Below are 22770 nucleotides of genomic sequence, written 5' to 3' on the forward strand. Positions count from 1 at the left end.
CCTCCCTCTCTCTCTCTCTATCTCCCTCTTTCTCTCTCGCATTTTGTCTCTCTCTCGCTTTCTTGCCCTCTCTCTCCTTGCTCTCACCCCACCCATATGTCTATTTCCCTCTCTCTCTCTCTCTCTCTATCTCTCTCTCTCTGTCTCTCTCTCTCTGTCTCTCTGTCTCTCTCTCTCTGTCTCTCGGTCTGTCTGTCTCTCTCTCTCTGTCTGTCTGTCTCTGTCTATCCTCAGATTCTTACGGCTTTGGAGAGGGACGAGCAGTCACGGAGGCAGAGACTGAGGAGCAAGCTGGAGCAGGTCATCAACACAATGGCCCTGGCCAGCTGAGGGACTGACCCTTACTCTCCTCCTCTTCTCCATCTTCCTCTCTTTCTCTCCTCACCCAGAGGAAATTAAACTCAGACAGCGTGGTTTTCAATCCCCCCTCTCTAAAACATGTGATGGAGTTACTGCAAAGGACAGAACAGGGGGGATTCAGCAGTACTGGGCGGGCCTGTGTGTGTGTGTGTAAATGCGGGTCTATATGTGTGTGTCAGACCAGGGCACTGTATGTTTCGTCGCACACACACCGAGAGACAGCATCACCGAAAAGCATTTTGATTATCGTCGCTGTTGTCATGGTTTTAGTTATTTTCTGTCGGTTTTCCTGAGTTTTGGTGTCATCAAAGCCATGTCTCGTATAGCCAGGATGGGACATTTTGAAATGGAATTCCATTTTGGCGTCACAAACTGGACATAACATTATTTGGCATCCTCGGAGCCAATGGGAGATAAGCTCCTCGGGTCACATGTCTCCTGTAGGAGTCGAAGATCAATGACTTGAATTTTTTTTCTCCCATTTTTTTATTTTATTATTTTTTGTAATAAACTACCCACTATGTGATCTCTAGCCACCTGTGTTACTGCTGAATTTGCACAATTTACAAAAACTTTACAAAGGAAGACTATATAGATATTATATATAAATACAACTACCGTTTTTTAAGAAATGAATATTATGGTTAAAACATTTTTCAGCTTTTAACCGACAAACACAATTAAAAAAACACAAAAAACATCAACAACGAAACTTTGATTTGATATTTCCAGCAAAAAAAAATCTAGGTAGAAAGAGTAAAAAACGAACGAAAAAAAGAAACAAAAAAGTTGTACTGTGCCATGTTTTCTTTGAATGTTGTTTAGTGCAAAGACATTTTATTAGATGGAATGTGCTACCGTATGATTTAAATATGAACATGCTTAGTGACTGAAAAATAATTGTTGAAGTAATAAAAGAAAGGAAGGTACTTTGCCCCTTAGGGCTACCATAAGAAGGCCATCCCATAATATTGTCACTTTTCTGTATGAGAAAGTTGCAATCTCAGTTTTTGACAAGCAAACACACTCACGCAAGCATTGCTTCTTTTCCAGTTCAGATGGAATCTAGTATGAAGGTTCATGTTCATCTTCCAGGGCTAAAGAATTTGACAGCTTGTCCTACAGTGGTTGACCAATGGAGAGCATTGCACTACTTGAACCAATAACAATCTATAGGCTACCCCATAACCAGTTAGCATTACCACATCTGATGTCTTACCTGGTTGAATAAGGGTTAAAGAAATAGCTAAATTGGGTCAGATAAGGTTTTACTGAGCCTCTTAGTCTGAAACAACAAAGTGGGGAAAGACAGAAAGCCTTTTCCAGCCCTGGGCCCTTCTCGCTCATCTCTTCTCAATGCTATTCTGCAGATAATAAGCAAGGTGATGGTAGTGTGGTAAAGACTGCTTCTTTTCTCCTAATCCAGAGATCGGAGACAGGCTGGGGCTTTAGCTCTCACCCAAAGGGGGGTCTGGTCTGTAGAGGGGGGAGGCCCCCTCCACTCATTAGCAACATAAGGCTAAGTAATCCCTTAGCGCCCCTGGACATTGTTTCTATCTAAACAAGCCCTATTGCCATGTGTGGCTTAAGCTGTTTTTCAATACTTCTCTCTTCTCTTGAGAGGATTTTTAATTCTCTCTCTTCTGTTTTTGAAGTTTTGGAGGTTTGAATTTGTGGTGCGAAATTTTTATATATATTTTTTTTTTTTCTTCTGTTTTCTCTGCTTGCCGAAAACCAAACTGTGGTCTGTAATGTATTTTTGTTGATGTTTGATTTTGTAAATTGTATTTACTTTAGTTATTTGATGATGATGATGATGATGATGAAATTAAGCTTTTGGCAACAATGTGTAAATTGTTCCACAGTATGACGAAGACGAAGATGTCTTTGGTTTATCTGAAGTTTAAGTACCGTACATAAGGTTTATTTTCTGATCTCCACGATCAGTGTAAAATATCACATCAGATAACCATCTGTGTCTTTTCCAGATGGAATCAGTGACTTGCTGCTTTAATCCATATCTTATTTTTTAAACCATCAGCGATATCGTTTTACTATATCATAAATGCTTTTACAATTCACTGTATGCCAGGTTCCTTCCCACACTCCTCTGTACAGAAATAAAAACAAAGCACCCCGTAAATAGACATGACACCTTGGTACGTCTCAAATGGCACCCTAATACCTGTATAGTACACTACGGCCCTGATCAAAACGAATACTCTATATAGGGAATAGGGTGCCATTTTGGATGTAGACATTGATGTATACAGCTGTACTGCGTTCCTGTTGTATCTTTCTCTACGTATCGGACCGTTAATATACAGGTGCTAGCCTGGTCCCGTATCTGTTATGTCTACCCAAACATTTGGCATGACAATGACCATAGGAGTTGACAAGACCGCACAAACAGATCTGGGACCAGGCTATACAGGTGATTCTTTGAGAGCCAAACAGAACCCTTATAGGGACCACGTATGCGGCGTCCATATTAGGACAGTGTCAGACTCAAAATAAGTGTGACGCTCTCCTAATATGGACGCCGTAAATGTGTCATATACTAGCGTGCTTGGACCAAACAACACTCCAAAGTTAGCTTCTTCAAACAGAACAGGGTTCCTTTTTAAGCAACTGTGTGCCTGACTAGTAAATTGTTGGTGAAAAAGCATTACATTTAGAAGGAGTCTTGACATAATCATCCATTTTTAACTACCGTACGCACTGCAAAAAAAAACCTCCCCAAATATGACCTGAGTACACAACTTTCCCTTTTTTGCTGCGACTATATCTTTCAGTGCTCTTAGATCACAAGTACATGAAATAGACTGGTCTCCAAAGCTCCAGAGCTCAGTGATTTTATTAATAGCAGGCCTATGAATTATCAGCATCGTAACCATGATTACAGCTTGCCCCTTCCAAACTCTTTAATGTGTGCTTCTCCCATCACTGCCATGTTTTTTTTTATTTTATTTTTTTGAATTCTCAATTTCTCAGGAAATTGCCTCTGTTGTTTGGAGAATTTCTCTCTGTGTTGTTGTTTCAATGTTACAGCCTTGAGTTTTCAATTGATCTGCTTCTAGAAGGTTCCTACTGAGATTTCATAATTTTGCTTCTTCTTCCCTCCCCATCTCATGATTTGTCCCTGTTTATTTGTATGGCGAATGTTTTGTGTTGTCATTGAAGTGGTACAATGTATAGCATGTCCATTAAGTAGCATCATGGCCTTTTGATGTGATCAGGAGGAACTGATGCTAAGACTTGACGCAGCCTGAAATGAGACCGTCATTGGAACAGCATAGTGACTGTCAAAGTGGTTTGTGGCTATCCCCACATTACGAAGCGTGAATAAGAAAACAGTTGACGTTTGGTTGACCATCTCATGCAATATAACATGGTTATATCTGTCGACATACATGTTATGAACTGTTGTGACCGCTTAAGGTCCATCTCTCATCAACTCACGTTAGCTGACCATGAACCGTTTACGCCCAAACAGTTTAGGGCAGTTTCCTGAACCCATATTGACTATTCCTGGACTAAAAAGATCTTTCAGAAGAACAATGGAACATTTTCAAATGGGCATGATTTTTAGTCCACGCTTAATTGTGGTCTGGGAATCTGTCCGAAAATGACCCATCCAGTCATGCCTGCTCATACTATTGCCTTCCCAAGCCCTGGTTTGAGAAGATTCTGATAATTTATTTTCCTCATTTATTTTCTTCCAATTGTGGCAAAATCTCAGTAGCTGTACATTTTCCAAATGAAAACTGCATAGGATCCAATAAAGTACACATCGATCAATTTCAGACAAACTGGCAGAGGAGTTTTTCCTACTTACAATAATTCTGATACATTTTTAAGAGTTTGACTTGAAGCAACTGTCACAAGTGTGCAGGTTAATGTTCATTATGTAAATATGGTGTTATTTCCTATTTTGCAGATGTACTACTTGTAAATAAACGCATCAAGGAGAGATTAAACATTTTTTGCTAAATAAATTGGAGTTTTGAATTTCTGTTTGGTGTTCAGAAGTGTGCACACAAACACACACACATATGTGTAGTGGGGAGGGCTTTAATTATTTTTGTCCAGAGTGAATTCACTCTTGCTTAATTTCACAATAAGATGATGTTAAAAGCATGCTTGAAAATAGAATACTGTTATACTGACTGGTATGGTCTATAATTTCTAATATCTCTCTACTGGAATAGTATGGCAACAGGTTGCCATCTATAGAATTACATAGAATCCCATATTGGTGGGACAGTTTGAATATTGATTAATTACTCTATATTACTGTTTGTGTCTGTGGAAGAGGGCGACAGGTCGGCTAGCGGTTAGACTGAAGGGTTGCTACTTCCAATCCCCGAGCCGACAAGGTGAAAAATCTGTTGACATGCACTTGAGCAAGGCACTTAACCCTAATTGCGCCGGGGTCGCCGTTGATAATGGCAGACCCTGGCCCTGACCCCACTCTCCGAGGGTGTCTCAGGGAGAGTTGGGATATGCAAAAAATGAATTTCCAATTCGCACATGCATATAATACACACTTGTACATGTGTGAAATAGGACAAATATAAGCACTCACCAAATAATAATTATTATTCTGGATGTTCAAGTGAATTTCAACTGTGCCTCTATGTTAGCGATCCTGATAAATTACTATTCTAATTCCTAATTCTATGGATTAGTACGAGTGATGAGAACCCATTCTATTCCATTGCCATGGTAAATATATATTTTTAAACGATTACATTTAAATGTACTGATATCACAATCAAACATAGCAAAATGAAGAATGTTAGAAAAGAGAATGGTTGGTAGGTGATAATGTTGATTTGTTTTGGTGGCAACTACCCCAAGACTAGACATGTCTAAGATCATAAATTTTTCCAAAATGTGCCAAATGTAGAATCTTCCTTGGAGGCCATCCTTGGAGGTGCCCCCTTAGACAGAGTGGACAGATGAAGAGGTGGACGATGACATTGACATTGGGATGATTAATCCACCTGTTGCTTTAAGATGTTGAGGAGGTGGTCTCAGCCCTACAGACCCTCACTCTCACTCCTAGCCCCAGCCCCCCCACTGAGTCCAGTCCAGGCTGTCTCTGCTGCAGGGGAGGTGGACTGGTGTGCACCTCAGCCTGACTTCACCAGCTTAGTAAGTACCCCTCTGTCTACCTCTCCTTTGCACAATTCTGCTCCAGTGCAGGCGGCCACCCCCAGTCTCCAAGTGTTGTACATGGAGCAGTATCAGGACTTCTGGTTCACATACATGTCCATGATACAGTCATTTCTGGTGCTTTTACGAGTACTGCCAGCTCTGTCCTTACCGATTAGGAAATGTGGCAACATCTAGCCTGCTCCTAAATGGAGTTGATGCAGAGGCCTGACCAATGATTTATATATACGCTAGATGACTGACGGGGAGCTGTTTTGAAGCCACCGCGCCGCCATCTCGGCACTCCCCCACCGTTGTAAAAAACATTTTGTAAGCTATAGAAATGCATTCATGTCAACATTTGTTTTTGCCACGTTCATTATATTCCAGACACCTTAATGCAGGGATGGGCAACTCCAGTCCTCAAGGGCCGGAGTGGTGTCACATTTTTTCCCCATCCCTAGCAAACAAGGTTGATTTAAACTGATTCCAATTCTAAACTGAAGACAATGATTAGTTGATTATTGGAGTGAGGTGGGTTAGCTGGGGCAAAAGTGTGACACCAATGAGGTCCCTGAGGACTGGAGTTGCCCATCCCTACTTAATGCGTACTTTAAAATTACATTATATGAGATAAACATACAAATAAAAAATGAAAAAATATATAGAAATCTCTTTGAAGTATAATTTTTTGAAAGTTCTAATGTTACTGTCCCCAATACAACACAAAATGTGTAAATAGATGTAATTTTGTCCTTGAAACATTTAATTGAAATACTGTAGAATTCCATGAATTCCTATGGAGGACTGCTTCTTCTGTGGAGCGTAAATATGAGCGACCGGAGGCTTCAAAGCCTCTCATTGGCCAATACATAGCATCAGTATTCCACGGTTTATATACATAACTGCGGCTGACATGGAAAGAGAGACTGGCATACACCCAGTGACACAAGAGAAAGGCCTGGTGTGACTTTGAGTACACTGATGAGGATGAGGTTGTGGAGCCTCCACAGAAGAGGCAACATAGCTCTGACGAGCAGTGGCTCTTTTCTGATGAGGAGATGGAGAAACTGGAGGCCATTCTATGAAGGTAAAATACAGACAAGTGTACAAATATGTAATGTATGATTTGCACATGTAAAATATTAGTTGCACCTGTATAATCAGTTTTGTAGTTACTAGCTAAATTATATTCACAAAATGTGAATGCTACAGCAAGGTGTTGGTGAGAAAGATGGTGTTTGCACATAGCGTAACCACTACAAAGCTAATGATTTTCTATTGAAATTACATTGCTGGTTAGCTAGCTCGCTAGCATTAGAGCCTTCTGGCTATCCTGTATCTTGTCGTTCCTATGTTGTGTAATAGAGCAATAGGTCTAGCTATGTACTCGTCATTTGGATGAGACCAACATTAGTTTAGAAAATAATTGTTTGCTCTGTGTATATTTGGTGTTTATTTGGTTGGCTTTGCTAGTTAGCAAGCTGAGATCTCTGTTCAAGTTGGCTAACGTTAGCTAGCTATTTTTTTTTTTTTTTTTTTTTCTCTCGGGGGGAATGGATCAGCTTAATATTGCAGATAGATTGTATCTTCTATCAATGTAATTGTCTGCATCACTTCCAATCCCCCATGTTTTTTTTATTTTTTATATATATATTCCCCTTTATTACTTTTCAACCCCACCATCCTTTCCCTACTTGGAGTAAATTAGTGAACAACAACGCCCAGGCCTCTACTTCCGGTCTATACTTACTATCTACACCTTATGGACAGAGTTAATTTTACAATAATTCTATATATATATATATATATATATATATATATATATATATATATATTTTTTTTGCTCCTGAACTTCTTCTACTCTCAACCTCTCCGACCATTTTCATGATGTCCATCCGGTTTGCTTCTAAATGCCATATCTTTCTAACTGTGCTCTTTCCCAAAAGCTCCCAACATACAACCTATATACTTATTATGGACACAGTATGCTTACATTATTAGCTATCTTTGTTATTATTTGTTGTTATTTGTTATTAGTCCCATCCTTCAACTCTATTCAATACCTCCCATCTATCTCTTAACACCATCCATATAGGATTTCTATTTGCCATATATATTTCAACCGTACTGTGATGTTTTACAAAAGTTCTGAACCTTTCTATTCTCATTGCTTCTACAGATTGTGAATTAAAAATAAACAATTTTGCTAAAAGTATTATTATATTATTGATTGATTGACTATGACTTTTCAGATCACCCAGTAATGCTATCTGCAAGGTTAGTTCCAGGTAAATATTGCAATCCTTTAGCCATTCCTGGACCTGTGTCCAAAAACGTTAGCTAGCTTGCTAATAATGTTTTGAGGAGAACAGGCTAGCTCCCTGTAGAATAAAGACGAGGGGATGGGGAAGAAGATTAGTTGTGCAGTTGCTTCATCTGGTTGATGCAGTGCCCAGACGAGATGAAAGCTAACTGCTACAGAGATTAAGGTAAAATCTCTCAGATTCTACACTATATGAACAAAAGTATGTGGACACCTGCTCGTCGAACATCTAATTCCAAGATGGGCTTTAATATGGAGTTGGTCCCCCCTTTGCTGCTATAACAGCCTCCACTCTTCTTGGAAGGCTTTCCACTAAATGTTGGAACATTGCTGTGGGGATTGCTTCCATTCAGCCACAAGAGCATAAATTAGGTCGAGCACTGATGTTGGGCGATTAGGCCTGGCTTGCAGTCGGCATTACAATTCATCACAAAGGTGTTCGATGGGGTTGAAGTCAGGGCTCTGTGCAGGCTAGTCAACCTCTTCCACACCGATCTCGACAAACCATTTCACGGGGGCATTGTCATGCTGAAACAGGAAAGGGACGTCCCCAAACTGTTACCACGAAGTTGGAAGCACAGAATCGTCTAGAATGTCATTGTATGCTGTAGCGTTAAGATTTTCCTTCACTGGAACTAAGGGGCCAAGCCCGAACCATGAAAAACAGCCCCAGACCATTATTCCTCCTCCACCAAACTTTACAGTTAGCACTATGCATTGGGGCAGGTAGCGTTCTCCTGGCATCCGATGACACAACAGTGGTAGGCCTGATCACCGACAACGACGAGACAGCCTATAGGGAGGAGGTCAGAGACCTGGCCGTGTGGTGCGAGGACAACAAACTCTCCCTCAACGTGATCAAGACAAAGGAGATGATTGTGGACTACAGGAAAAAGAAGAGGACCGAGCACGCCCCCATTCTCATCGACGGGGCTGTAGTGGAGCAGGTTGAGAGCTTCAAGTTCCTTGGTGTCAACATCACCAACAAACTAACATGGTCCAAGCACACCAAGACAGTCGTGAAGAGGGCACGACAAAACCTATTCCCCCTAAGGAGACTGAAAAGATTTGGCATGGGTCCTCAGATCCTCAAAGGGTTCTACAGCTGCACCATCGAGAGCATCCTGACTGGTTGCATCACTGCCTGGCATGGCAACTGCTCGGCCTCCGACCACAAGGCACTACAGAGGGTAGTGCTTTCGGCCCAGTACATCACTGGGGCCAAGCTTCCTGCCATCCAGGACCTCTATGCCAGGCGGTCAGAGGAAGGCACTAAAAATTGTCAGACTCCAGCTACCCTAGTCATGGACTATTCTCTCTGCAACTGCACAGCAAGCGGTACCGGAGCGCCAAGTCTAGGTCCGAGAGGCTTCTAAACCACTTCTACCCCCAAGCCATAAGACTCCTGAACATCTAATCGAATGGCTACCCAGACTATTTGCATTGCCCCCCCCCCATTCTCTTTTACGCTGCTGCTACTCTGTTTATTATCTATGCATAGTCACTTTAATAACTCTACCTCAATTATCTCGACTAACCGGTGCCCCCGCACATTGACTCAGTACCGGTACCCAATGTATATATCCTCACTATTGTTATTTTTACTGCTGCTCTTTAATTATTTGTTACCTTTATTTCGTATTATTTTAAATAGTTTTTTTTTTTTTGCTTTTTTTGTGGGGGGTATTCTTTCTTAAAACTGCATTGTTGGTTAAGGGCTTGTAAGTAAGCATTTCACTGTAAGGACTACACCTGTTGTATTCGGCGCATGTGACAAATACAATTTGATTTGATTTGATCTGCCAATCCCAGATTCGGCCGTCGGACTGCCAGATGGTGAAGCGTGAATCCAATGGCGGCGAGCTTTACACCACTCCAGCCGACGCTTGGCATTGCACATGATGATCTTAGGCTTGTGTGCGGCTGCTCGGCAATGGAAACCCATTTCATGAAGCTCCCGACAAACAGTTATTGTGCTGACATTGCTTCCAGAGGCAGTTTGGAACTTGGTAGTGAGTGTTGCAACCGAGGACAGACTATTTTTACGCGCTACGCGATTCAGCAGTCGGCAGTCCCGTTCTGTGAGCTTGTGTGGACTACCACTTGGCAGCTGAGCCGTTGTAGCTTCTAGACGTTTCCACTTCACAATAACAGCATTTACTGTTGACCAGTGCAGCTCTAGCAGGGCAGAAATTTGATGAACTGACTTGTTGGAAAGGTGGAATCCTATTACAGTGCCATGTTGAAAGTCACTGAGCTCTTCAGTAAGGCCATTCTACTGCCAATGTTTGTCTATGGAGATTGCATGGTTGCGTGCTTTTACATCTCTCCGCAACGGTTATGGCTGAAATTGCCAAATCCACTCATTTGAAGTGTCCACATACTTTTGTATATATCGTGTATCTTGATTAGCTAGCTAGATGTCAATGTCAAACCAATGCAATGATATTCATTTTATTGGCTTGCTATTTGAGCTTATTTTCCTGAAAATGTATATCTGATATAACTAGCTAGTTGTAGTGTCCGTTAAATGTTACAGCCACAACATCATGATCAAGTAGTCATGCATCTGCAGACCAGCGATGAGGAAAAAGCCTGCTTTGGGTGAGCTAGCTAGAACATCAAATAGCTAGCTATAATATCAGATGAACATTTTCAGGAAAAGATAGAGCTAGCTACCTGTAGTAACATTATTATTTGAAACCACCACATGCACATCATCTGTATCTGTGTTACATTCCATATTATGTTTTAATATATTTGTACTGTATTGCTACTTGTCTGAAGTTGTACAAATCATCAACATGAAGAATACTGAATTTTGTTGAATTGTCAAGCGGACTGAATTCTCATTCAAATAGTGTTGTGCCTCTCTTTCAGATCTGCTAAGCACACCTCTGCCTCAGAGTGGTTGGGTAAGCTCCTTCCTGCCTGGCCTTGTCCAGGGGTGACATTGGACAGGGCCACAGTGTCTCCCAATCCCCCTGTCTCAGTCCCCAGTAATTATTCTGCAATAGCCAGGTGGCTAGGGTCAACTTGTCTTATCTGGACCCGTATTCACAAATCGTCTTAGATAATAATGAATCTAATTATATTGTGGGACCTGTATATGGTGGGACCTGAACCTAGATCAGCACTCCTTCTCTTGTGGTGCATTTCCATACAGGATTTACCTCAGTGTTTTGCCCGAAAGGCTCAGACTTTAATGTTTCCATCTACGTTGGATGGCACCCATGTCTCTGAATGTACAGTATCTCACCAGAGAAAGCATCTGAGCGAACGAAACAGCGCCCATCTGTCTCAGTATGTGTAGCGTATCTATCTGATGCTGGCTGGTCAGAAAGAGTATGACATTGTTGCTACCCGTAGCATTGAATGCAAGGGAAGCCAGCGAGCATTTGGCCTCCCTTGATAATATTTTAAATAAAATAATAGCCAGTCAGCATTGAGCTAAACTGAGTGAGCTTAGCTGTGAATGGTCTTGGTGTATCAAAAAAGTTTGGATTTGGCTTCAGACCAATCACTTCACAAGCCAAACGTCATTATTGACACAAAAAAACTTGAATTGTTGCATCACGTTGTGTTGTTGTCCACCGGTGGCTAGCTAGCTAGCTAAAATTGGCCTTTTCCTTAATTAGCCTTCGATGGAGATAGGGATTTTGGATTTACTTAATTCTCTGTACTGGCCAATGATTATAACAGCGATTCTGATCCAACCATAAATTCATACATTGTGCCTCTGGCCAGAGAGTATGTAAGTTGAACATGTAGCTAGATGTAGTATGATAATGTTAACTAGCTGGCCTGGCGTATCGTTGCCCATGAAAGGAAGTTAGGCCTAGGACAACAAAAACTAAAAGCGTATAATGTATGACAGTCATAGATCGTTTAGCCAACATGAAAGAGGAGGATGGCGTTTCTCTGCAAGTAGGGTTTTTTCTACTTGCACACACACACACAGAAATCCGTACCATGGACAGCCACAACATATTTAGCTTACGTTGATTGGACTAAATCATTTATGGTATATTTTAGTTCTCACTAAATTACACTAATCATACAGTATATTCTTCCTCTTCACAAGGGAGTCAACAACAGTGCCACACTACACAAGGTTTTTGCAGAGGAGCTCAAACAAATAGGGTATCTCCTGATTTTTACTTCAACAAACACAGTGCAGGAGCGTTTGGCAGACTTTGGCAGATTCATCGGCTCTTTCCAGCCACCCCTCTCAATAGGAATTTTATCCACCTTTAACAAATTGACATTTGTGGTGCTGTAATAGTGAGCCGAGCCAGTTAAAAATATTGATGCCAGGGATATTTTTGGTGTCTGTGTGCTCCTGAAGTGCTGTTGCCCTATGTGCTCTTTCATTAGTTTGGTGTTTTTATTAATTTGCCTGTTTTAATGGGCTGATGTGGCTAATACTAATGTATGATTTGCATTTTAATGAGGGAAATAAGTATTTGACCCCTCTGCAAAACATGACTTAGTACTTGGTGGCAAAACCCTTGTTGGCAATCACAGAGGTCAGACGTTTCTTGTAGTTGGCCACCAGGTTTGCACACATCTCAGGAGGGATTTTGTCCCACTCCTCTTTGCAGATCTTCTCCAAGTCATTAAGGTTTCGAGCCTGACGTTTGGCAACTCGAACCTTCGGCTCCCTCCACAGACTTTCTATGGGATTAAGGTCTGGAGACTGGCTAGGCCACTCCAGGACCTTAATGTGCTTCTTCTTGAGCCACTCCTTTGTTGCCTTGGCCGTGTGTTTTGGGTCATTGTCGTGCTGGAATACCCATCCACGACCCATTTTCAATGCCCTGGCTGAGGGAAGGAGGTTCTCACCCGTCCATCGTCCCTTTGATGCGGTGAAGTTGTCCTGTCCCCTTAGCAGAAAAACACCCCCAAAGCATAATGTTTTCACCTCCATGTTTGACAGTGGGGATGGTGTTCTTGGGGTCATAGGCAGCATTCCTCCTCCTCCAAACACGGCGAGTTGAGTTGATGCCAAAGAGCTCGATTTTGGTCTCATCTGACCACAACACTTTCACCTAGTTCTCCTCTGAATCATTCAGATGTTCATTGGCAAACTTCAGATGGGCCTGTATATGTGCTTTCTTGAGCAGGGGGACCTTGCGGGCGCTGCAGGATTTCAGTCCTTCACGGCGTAGTGTGTTACCAATTGTTTTCTTGGTGACTATGGTCCCAGCTGCCATGAGATCATTGACAAGATCCTTCCGTGTAGTTCTGGGCTGATTCCTCACCGTTCTCATGATCATTGCAACTCCACGAGGTGAGATCTTGCATGGAGCCCCAGGCCGAGGGAGATTGACAGTTCCTTTGTGTTTCTTCCATTTGTGAATAATCGCACCAACTGTTGTCACCTTCTCACCAAGCTGCTTGGCGATGGTCTTGTAGCCCATTCCAGCCTTGTGTAGGTCTACAATCTTGTCCCTGACATCCTTGGAGAGCTCTTTGGTCTTGGCCATGGTGGAGAGTTTGGAATCTGATTGATTGATTGCTTCTGTGGACAGGTGTCTTTTATACAGGTAACAAGCTGAGATTTGGAGCACTCCCTTTAAGAGTGTGCTCCTAATCTCAGATCGTTACCTGTATAAAAGACACCTAGGAGCCAGAAATCTTTCTGATTGAGAGGAGGTGAAATACTTATTTCCCTCTTTAAAATGCAAATTAATGTATAAAAAAATTTATATGCGTTTTTCTGGATTTTTTTTTTGTTATTCTGTCTCTCACTGTTCAAATAAACCTACCATTAAAATTATAGACTGATCATTTCTTTGTCAGTGGGCAAACGTACAAAATCAGCAGGGGATCAAATACTTTTTTCCCTCACTGTATATACTGAACATAAATCATTTTGTTTCACTATAATACAGTGCCTTCAGAAAGTATTCACACCCCTTTCAGCCTGAACTTAAAATGGATGAAATTGAGATTTTGTGTCATTGGCTTACACACAATACCCTATAATGTCAAAGTGGAATTAGGTTTTAAGATTTTTTTTTTCAAATTAAATGAAAACCTGAAATGTTTTGAGTCAATAAGTATTCAACACCTTTGTTGTGGCAAGCGTAAATAAGTAAAAATGTGCTTAACAAGTCACATAATAAGTTGCATGGACTCACTTTGTGTGCAATAATGGTGTTTAACATGATTTTTGAATGACTACCTAATTTCTGTACCCCACACATACAATTATCTGTAAGGTCCCTCAGTCAAGCAGTGAATTTCAAACACAGATTCAACCACAAAGACCAGGGAGGTTTTCCAATACTTAACCTAAATACAAAAATCAACATTGAATATCCCTTTGAGCATGGGGAAGTTATTAATTACACTTTGGATGGTGTATTAACACACCCAGTCAAGATGCAGGCGTCCTTCCTAACTCAGTTGCCGAAGAGGAAGTAAACCACTCAGGGATTTCATCATGAAACAGTTACAGAGTTTAATGTCTGTGTTAGGAGAAAACTGAGGATGGATCAACAACAATGTAGTTACTCCACAATACTAACCTAATTGACAGAGTGAAAAGAAGGAAGCCTGTACAGAATAAACATTTTCCAAAACATGCATCCTGTTTGCAATAAGGCGCTATAGTAACATTTTAAAAAATGGCAAAGCGTTATGTTTGGGGCATGTATTGACTCGGGTGTGAATACTTATCTAAATTAGATATTTCTATATTTCATTTTCAATAAAAATAAATATAAGCAATTTTTAATTCTGGCTGTAACACAACAAAATGTAGAAGTCAAGGGGTATGAATACTTTCTGAAGGCAGTGTGCATATTCAACAAGAAAGATATCACACAATACTTTACAAGGGTGTCTGTGATGATTCTTGCCACCCAATTATGTTTGTTCGTCAACTGTCTCTCTTGGTCAATTAAGTTAGATAATTTAGGTTTTCAGCAATCAAGTCCGCTTTACACGCATACTTAATACACGGCTGAAGTTGACGAGTGCTAATTTCATTCAACTTTTTAAAAAGGGTAGTAGATATGTACAGATCGTAGTCTAGCCCAAAACTGAGACTTTTTCATCATGTACAAAGTAACAATACAAAACATACATCATTTTAGGAAACATTTAAAAAGGCAACATAAAATAATCCAAGTGACTTATGACTGAATATATATTTAATAAACATTTAAAAACTATACATACTATAGACCTGCTAAATTACTCACATCATAAAAAAACAAACAGATTGAAAATAAATAATTATATATTTTTGAAGACGCAAAAATTGTTCATGAAGCCAACATTAGCTGACTTGGTGAAGGTGTGGTAGAGAGAAGCTGTCTGTTTTCCGCCCCCTCCTTCATCCATGGTGCTCATTCAACATAGCATTAGGAGAGTCCTGTCAACATCAACAGTCATGAACTTGTCATTCTGAACAACACCATCTTCCTAATTGAGAACGTTAATATGAAGTCTGACTGGCAACCGCATCACCCACATAACCTCCATAAAGTCTAAAGACATGTTTAAATATTTTTTCAGTCAAGCATGTTGCCATGATGTGTAGAAGCTGTTATTGACAAAAGGGAATATTAATCATAAATACATAGAAAACGTTGTTGACGACTGTTCATTAGAAAAGTGGTGGTGGATTACATGTGGATGGTAGTCATGGATAATGAAGGATGTTAATCATCCTAGCAAATCATTTAAATTCAAATGTAGTCCACACCAGATCAGCTAAACGTTCACATTAGCAAAATAGGGATATACAACCCCAACACAGCACTCACTGTTCTTGTTACAAATGCATGACTATTGTCTCACGTTAATCAGGACAGCCCTGATCAAGTCACAAAGTGCTTTACAGATACCCAGCCAAAAAATGCAGAGGCAGAAGCACAGTGACTATCTGGCTAAACTTGATCAGCAGGGGTCTGGGACAAGATAGAACACCCGGTGAAATCAGGCCAGGGGTCCACAGCTGCAGTCGGAACGGCAACACAACCAGGGGCTCAGGTCCTCCGGGAGGGGAGACACAGAGAGAAAGAGGGGGTTAGTGGATCACACATTACACCATGGCACATTATCACAAAGCATCCAATGCTGCTTTTCGACTGTGACACCAGTGTTACACTAGTGTATACACCCTTATGTTATATTAGGGAAATTGTTTCCATAGCTAGGGCTGACAGTGAGGACTTGTGAAGAGCAGAATCAACATCCTCTGCATAATCAGAACAGTTGCTTTGTGAGAAGGTGTTAAAGTCCACAGTTAGCCATTGTTTTGTAAATGACAGCTGAAAAGTACCAGTGGCCTGGCTTTGGCCCCAAGTGAGAGCCGATCCGCCGGAGCCATGGCCCAGTGAGACACGGGTGCTGGCCCGCGTAGATGGAAACAGAAAAGTTTGAGTCTTTTGGGTAATAAACTGAGGTAAATCCTGTATGGAAATGCATCACAAGAGTGGGAGTGCTGATCTAGGGTTAGGTCCCACCAGTCAATATAATTTGATTCATTATGATCTAAAAGTAAAAACTGATCCTAGATCATCACTCCTACTCTAAGAAGCTTTGTGAATAGATTGAGGACGACTGTTCATTAGAAGAGAGGTGGTGGATTGCATGTGGATGGTAGTCATGGATAATGAAGTGAATACAGGTCCAGATAAGACAAGTTGACCCTAAGCTATTGCATAATAATTACTGGGGACTGAGACACCATGGCCCTGTCCAATGTCACCCCTGGACAGGGCCAGGCAGGAAGGAGCTTACCCAACCACTCTGAGGCAGTGGTTGTGTGGCTAGCAGAAGCAGAGGTGTGCTTAGCAGATCTGAAAGAGAGGCACAACATTATTTGAATGGGAATTCAGTCCACTTGACAATTCAACAGAATTCAGTGTTCTTCATGCTGATGATTTGTACAGCTTGAGGCAGATATCAATACAGTACAAATATACACTAAGTATACACAACATTAAGAACACCTGCTTTTTCCATGACATAAACTGACCAGGTGAATCCAGGTGAATGCTATAATAATATGGAATGTAACACAGATACAGATGATGTGCATGTGGTGGTTTCAAATAATAATGTTACTACAGATTGCTAGCTCTATCCATGCTTTTCCTGAAAACGTCTATCTGATAGGGTTTTCTCCTCACTGGTCTGCAGATGCATGACTACATGATATAATAATAATATGCCATTTAGAAGACGCTTTTATCCAAAGCGACTTACAGTCATGTGCGCTTACATTTTTACGTATGGGTGATCCCGGGGATCGAACCCACTACCCTGGCTTTACAAGCGCCATGGTCTACCAATTGAGCTACAGAGGACCACCATGATCATGATGTTGTGGTTGTAACATTTGACGGACACTAGAACAACAACTAGCTAGCCATGTCAGATATACATTTTCAGGAAAAGCAGCTCATATAGCATGCCAATAAAATGAATATCACTGCATTGATTCGACATTGACATCTAGCTAGCTAATCAAGGTAGAATCTGAGAGATCTTACCTTTTTATCTCTGTAGCAGTTAGCTCATCTGTGCACTGCTTCAGCCAGATGAAGGAACTGCACACCTCTTGTCTTGATTCTATGGGAGCTAGCCTGTTCTCCTCAAAACATTGATAGCAAGCTAGCTAATGTTAGACTAATGTTAGTCTCAACCAAATGACAAGTACGTAGCTAGACCTATTGCTCTAATACACAACAGAACGCTCTAATGCTAGCTAACCTGTAATTTCAATAGAAAAGAGGCTAGCTAGCATCAGCTTTGTAGCGGTTGTGCTACATGGAAACAAGCATTATAAAAAAAAAATGTAAACTACAAAACTTTTGGCAGAGGTTAGTCACTAAATTAGTGAAAAAAACTCAGAACATGCATATTCGACATCAGCAAATGTAGATTTAAGTCACAGAAGATTCACCAGTCGCAAGTTCTTTTAAGGAGTTGCATTCATTCTCAAATTGAGTTGCATGCCTGCAAATCTTATTGAATTTATTCACATATCAAGTTACATGTTTGCGAGTGTTATTGCATTTATTCTCAAAATAAGTTACATGCTTACAAATATTTTGAGCAACTACAAAACGGATTTTACAAGTGCAACTCATATTTTACGTGCTTGTACACTTATGTCTCTATTTTACCTTCATACCGTTCCGGGGGTGTTGGAGTTGGCTGTAGAGATGGGCTTCCTCTCTGCCTCTGAGGTATAAGTTAGGCTATTAATACATTGCTTATTTTTATGACTATCTTATCAATAAATGAATAATAATTAAATCACACAAATTTGTGATGTCTTTTTTGAGTGCCTGTGCGCGTGTGCATGAGCGTGAACGAGTGTATGTGAGCGAGTGTGTGTGAGCGTGTGTGTGAGCCTGTGCGTGTGTGTGCATTTGTGTATGCGCCAGCTGGCCTGTATTTGCAATATAGGCCCTATATTGCAACATTTTCAAACCGCAAGGTATATATGGGGCATCTTTGAACAAGCTAAAGCTTTCCTTATACAGTGGGGAGAACAAGTATTTGATACACTGCCGATTTTGCAAGTTTTCCTACTTACAAAGAATGTAGAGGTCTGTAATTTTTATCATAGGTACACTTCAATTGTGAGAGACTGAATCTAAAACAAAAATCCAGAAAATCACATTGTATGATTTTTAAGTAATTAATTTGCATTTTATTGCATGACATAAGTATTTGATACATCAGAAAAGCAGAACTTAATATTTGGTACAGAATCCTTTGTTTGCATTTATAGAGATCATACGTTTCCTGTAGGTCTTGACCAGGTTTGCACACACTGCAGCAGGGATTTTGGCCCACTCCTCCTTACAGACCTTCTCCAGATCCTTCAGGTTTCGGGGCTGTCGCTGGGCAATACGGACTTTCAGCTCCCTCCAAAGATTTTCTATTGGGTTCAGGTCTGGAGACTGGCTAGGCCACTCCAGGACCTTGAGATGCTTCTTACGGAGCCACTCCTTAGTTGCCCTGGCTGTGTGTTTCGGGTCGTTGTCATGCTGGAAGACCCAGCCACGACCCATCTTCAATGCTCTTACTGAGGGAAGGAGGTTGTTGGCCAAGATCTCGCGATACATGGCCCCATCCATCCTCCCCTCAATACGGTGCAGTCGTCCTGTCCCCTTTGCAGAAAAGCATCCCCAAAGAATGATGTTTCCACCTCCATGCTTCACGGTTGGGATGGTGTTCTTGGGGTTGTACTCATCCTTCTTCTTCCTCCAAACACGGCGAGTGGAGTTTAGACCAAAAAGCTCTATTTTTGTCTCATCAGACCACATGACCTTCTCCCATTCCTCCTCTGGATCATCCAGATGGTCATTGGCAAACTTCAGACGGGCCTGGACATGCGCTGGCTTGAGCAGGGGGACCTTGCGTGCGCTGCAGGATTTTTTATCCATGACTGCGTGGTGTGTTACTAATGGTTTTCTTTGAGACTGTGGTCCCAGCTCTCTTCAGGTCATTGACCAGGTCCTGCCGTGTAGTTCTGGGCTGATCCCTCACCTTCCTTATGATCATTGATGCCCCACGAGGTGAGATCTTGCATGGAGCCCCAGACCGAGGGTGATTGACCGTCATCTTGAACTTCTTCCATTTTCTAATAATTGCGCTGACAGTTGTTGCCTTCTCACCAAGCTGCTTGCCTATTGTCCTGTAGCCCATCCCAGCCTTGTGCAGGTCTACAATTTTATCCCTGATGTCCTTACACAGCTCTCTGGTCTTGGCCATTGTGGAGAGGTTGGAGTCTGTTTGATTGAGTGTGTGGACAGGTGTCTTTTATACAGGTAACGAGTTCAAACAGGTGTAGTTAATACAGGTAATGAGTGGAGAACAGGAGGGCTTCTTAAAGAAAAACTAACAGGTCTGTGAGAGACGGAATTCATACTGGTTGGTAGGTGATCAAATACTTATGTCATGCAAATTTAATGCAAATTAATTACTTAAAATCATACAATGTGATTTTCTGGATTTTTGTTTTAGATTCCGTCTCTCACAGTTGAAGTGTACCTATGATAAAAATTACAGACTTCTACATGCTTTGTAAGTAGGAAAACCTGCAAAATCGGCAGTGTATCAAATACTTGTTCTCCCCACTGTATATATATTTAAAAAAAATTTGTTGCTCCAGCTTAACGTCAGCACTTCTCCCCCATCCAGCATAAGGATTCAATGAACCCAGATAGACAGAAAACGTTATCGTTTGCACCATGTGTAACCAGCCGGGTTAATTCAATTAAAATTATTTCTGAGGAGGAACGCTGAAATTGTATAATGGTCGTGGGAGCACTGAATCTAGTAATGATCCTGTCAGAGGCAAATGATCTCTCTCCACGCTAACATTATGATGAATTCTTCTCTGTGTGTGTGTGATGGTCCCTACATATAAAATGCTGTTGCTAGTAAAGACATTAGCTATTTTTTCGTATTTTTCTCTAATCTCGCTTAGTTACAATTAGAGAGCAGCGCCAATGAACATAATGAAATTGGAATTCTATTTTTTGCTGAGGACTCTTTTGGAATATCCGTCAAGAGTGGGGAGTAACCCAAAACCCTTGGTGGCGGTGGAATCTGGGGCTCTTAAATGGCGTTCGGTGTGAGGCCGAGGTGGCAGGCGTGACCGGTCGGTGGGATGCTACAAGCCGGATTACTGTCAGTATTATTTTTAACTCATAGGTGCACTGAATAGGTTGTGTGTGTGGTGGGGGTAATACAGATAGTGCCAACCTTAAATCCTCCTACACACATCTCTTCTCTCCTTAGAGTAGTCACTTCACTCTGCAGCCAAAATGGCCAGCTGAAGTACCATAAACCTGATAAATGCATTGTCTTTTGTAGGCCTGTGTGACAGAGGTTACTTGGTGAACCACAATAAACTTGCGTGAGATTTGACGACTTGTTAGCTACCCAAGCTAATGCCTAGGCTTTAGCTCATCGGGCTAACACAGTCTTGTGTTGTTTAAATGAACCGACTTTAATGTTGGAATAATATGGACTTGGAAGCAAAAGTGTGATTTTCGGATGGAGTAAACATTCAAAACGACAGAGTAAGGTCATACATGTAGTCCCCTGTAGCGCAGTTGGTAGAGCATGGCGCTTGCAACGCCAGGGTTGTGGGTTCGTTTCCCACATGGGGGCCAGTATGACAATGTATGCACTCACTAACTGTAAGTCGCTCTGGATAAGAGCATCTGCTAAATGACTAAAACGTAAATACATGAGGCACTTAATGAATTTAGGGCTCTATTCAAACCTTATAGCGGAAGTTCAGCTTTATAGCGTGATTGGAAGTTAAAGGCAGTGTTCCCGTGGTTGCGGAGACTGCAGTCACGGTAAATGTTGCATATTATGTCGGCTCAATTGTAAATTACCTTCAGCGATACAGATTGAATAGACCCCTCAATTAAACAAGAATAACTAGATGTAAACATTGTTAATTGATTTCCCACAGTGTGTGTGTGTGGAAATGAATGAAAAAACAAAGCTTGAGTTGTTTTGTGATTTTCCATCAACTGATGAATTGTCTCTTCTCGTTCTGCTACAGTATCGGCCTGGGGTTGGTTTGGGCAATCAGAATTAAAAGGCTTTGTAAGCCATTGATTGAGCTTGGATCATCTCCTATTCTTTCTCAATTCAACAATTTAGTATTTCCCATTTTTATCTATGCACAGACACACTCTGAAAGCACCGATTGAGATGTACAGTGAAGACTTTGACCTGTAGGCACCTCTTAATTCTCCTTGAGCCCTTTGGTAGCCTCCCATCCTCTTCCTCCACCTATCTGACCCTATCCTATCCTCCCCACCCCCTTTGGAGACCGGCGGTCCACGGGGGTGGTTAGGTTTTCCAGCTGTCTCCCTTCCCAGTGATGAGGTCAGCCCCCCGCAGAATGAGAGAGGTCGGTCCTCACACCTTCACTCATGGATGGAGAGATGAGGTGAAGGGGACTGAGGGTAGGGGGATGCGTGTGTGTGCGTGCCTGTGTGTGCGTGTCTGAGCGGTTCTGTGCTTGTGTGTGTGCGTGCATATGTGCTTTTGACGGCAGCAGGGTCATGCACAGAAAGTCCCTCACCAGACATTGCTGTTCCATTTAATCATGGCTCACTTCTGATGACTGTTCTGCATCGTAACTGAATGGTCTAGGATTGTTGCTGATTGCTAGAGAAGTCTGCCGTCACAGACACAATGCAGCTGTCTTTGATGTTGGAAATGTGCCACTTGTTTTTGTGTGGCACAAATGTGTCTTGGGTTTTTAATGGAATTCATTTGAAAGGCATATCCAGTGAAGAAGAGTCCAAAAGTATATTGTGGCTCTCACTTTATGGGTGAGCAGCAAATAAATCTTAACACATTTGAATTGCACACTTCTTTTGAATAATTGGAAAATGTCTTTAGATGCCCAAATGTTTAAAATCATGGGTACTAATTGTTTTATTTTATTTATTCTTTTACACATATTCCTTCAGAAATATGTTGATGTATAACTCAAACCAAATCAGAGGACGGATGGACTCAAAATTCTTATCAGGCACTAGCAGTGGACTCCTAAATCCTTCAAAGAGGACCCATAAGCCTCGCTGTTTGTCTTTATTCCCTTTAGTCCACTTGTCTTTTAGCCTCTTCATGTCTGATCAACAGAACAGTTCACAGTTCAGACATGTTCCACAGTTCAGCCTCAGACTTGGCACCCTCTCTAACCCCCACCGCCACCCTTCCCAAGCCAATGTCACTTTGATGTCACTGCATTGTTTTAGCGAGCAGCACTCGTAAATTAATGAAGAACTTTTTGGGTGCGTTTCACATGGCGGCATGTCATCAAGTGCATTTTGGGGCGAAGTAGATAAGCCGCAGACATTGCTTGGCAGTGGAACTGACACACTGGCTTTTAATTAGTCCAATTAATT

General features: G+C 41.5%; 1 protein-coding gene across 1 annotated transcript in view; it reads left to right on the plus strand.

The window, feature by feature from the left end:
* LOC121551550 (plexin-A1-like) overlaps positions 1-4358 on the plus strand; it is a 347386-nt gene extending 343028 nt beyond the window's left edge. The window contains exon 32 of the mRNA XM_045223805.1: positions 235-4358. Within this exon, the coding sequence (XP_045079740.1) occupies positions 235-330 (96 nt within the window). The 3' untranslated portion in view covers positions 331-4358. The remainder of the gene's footprint in view (positions 1-234) is intronic.
* The last annotated feature ends 18412 nt before the right edge of the window (positions 4359-22770 follow it).

This window comes from Coregonus clupeaformis, chromosome 12, assembly GCF_020615455.1.
Source record: "Coregonus clupeaformis isolate EN_2021a chromosome 12, ASM2061545v1, whole genome shotgun sequence".
Taxonomy (NCBI): Eukaryota; Metazoa; Chordata; class Actinopteri; order Salmoniformes; family Salmonidae; genus Coregonus; species Coregonus clupeaformis.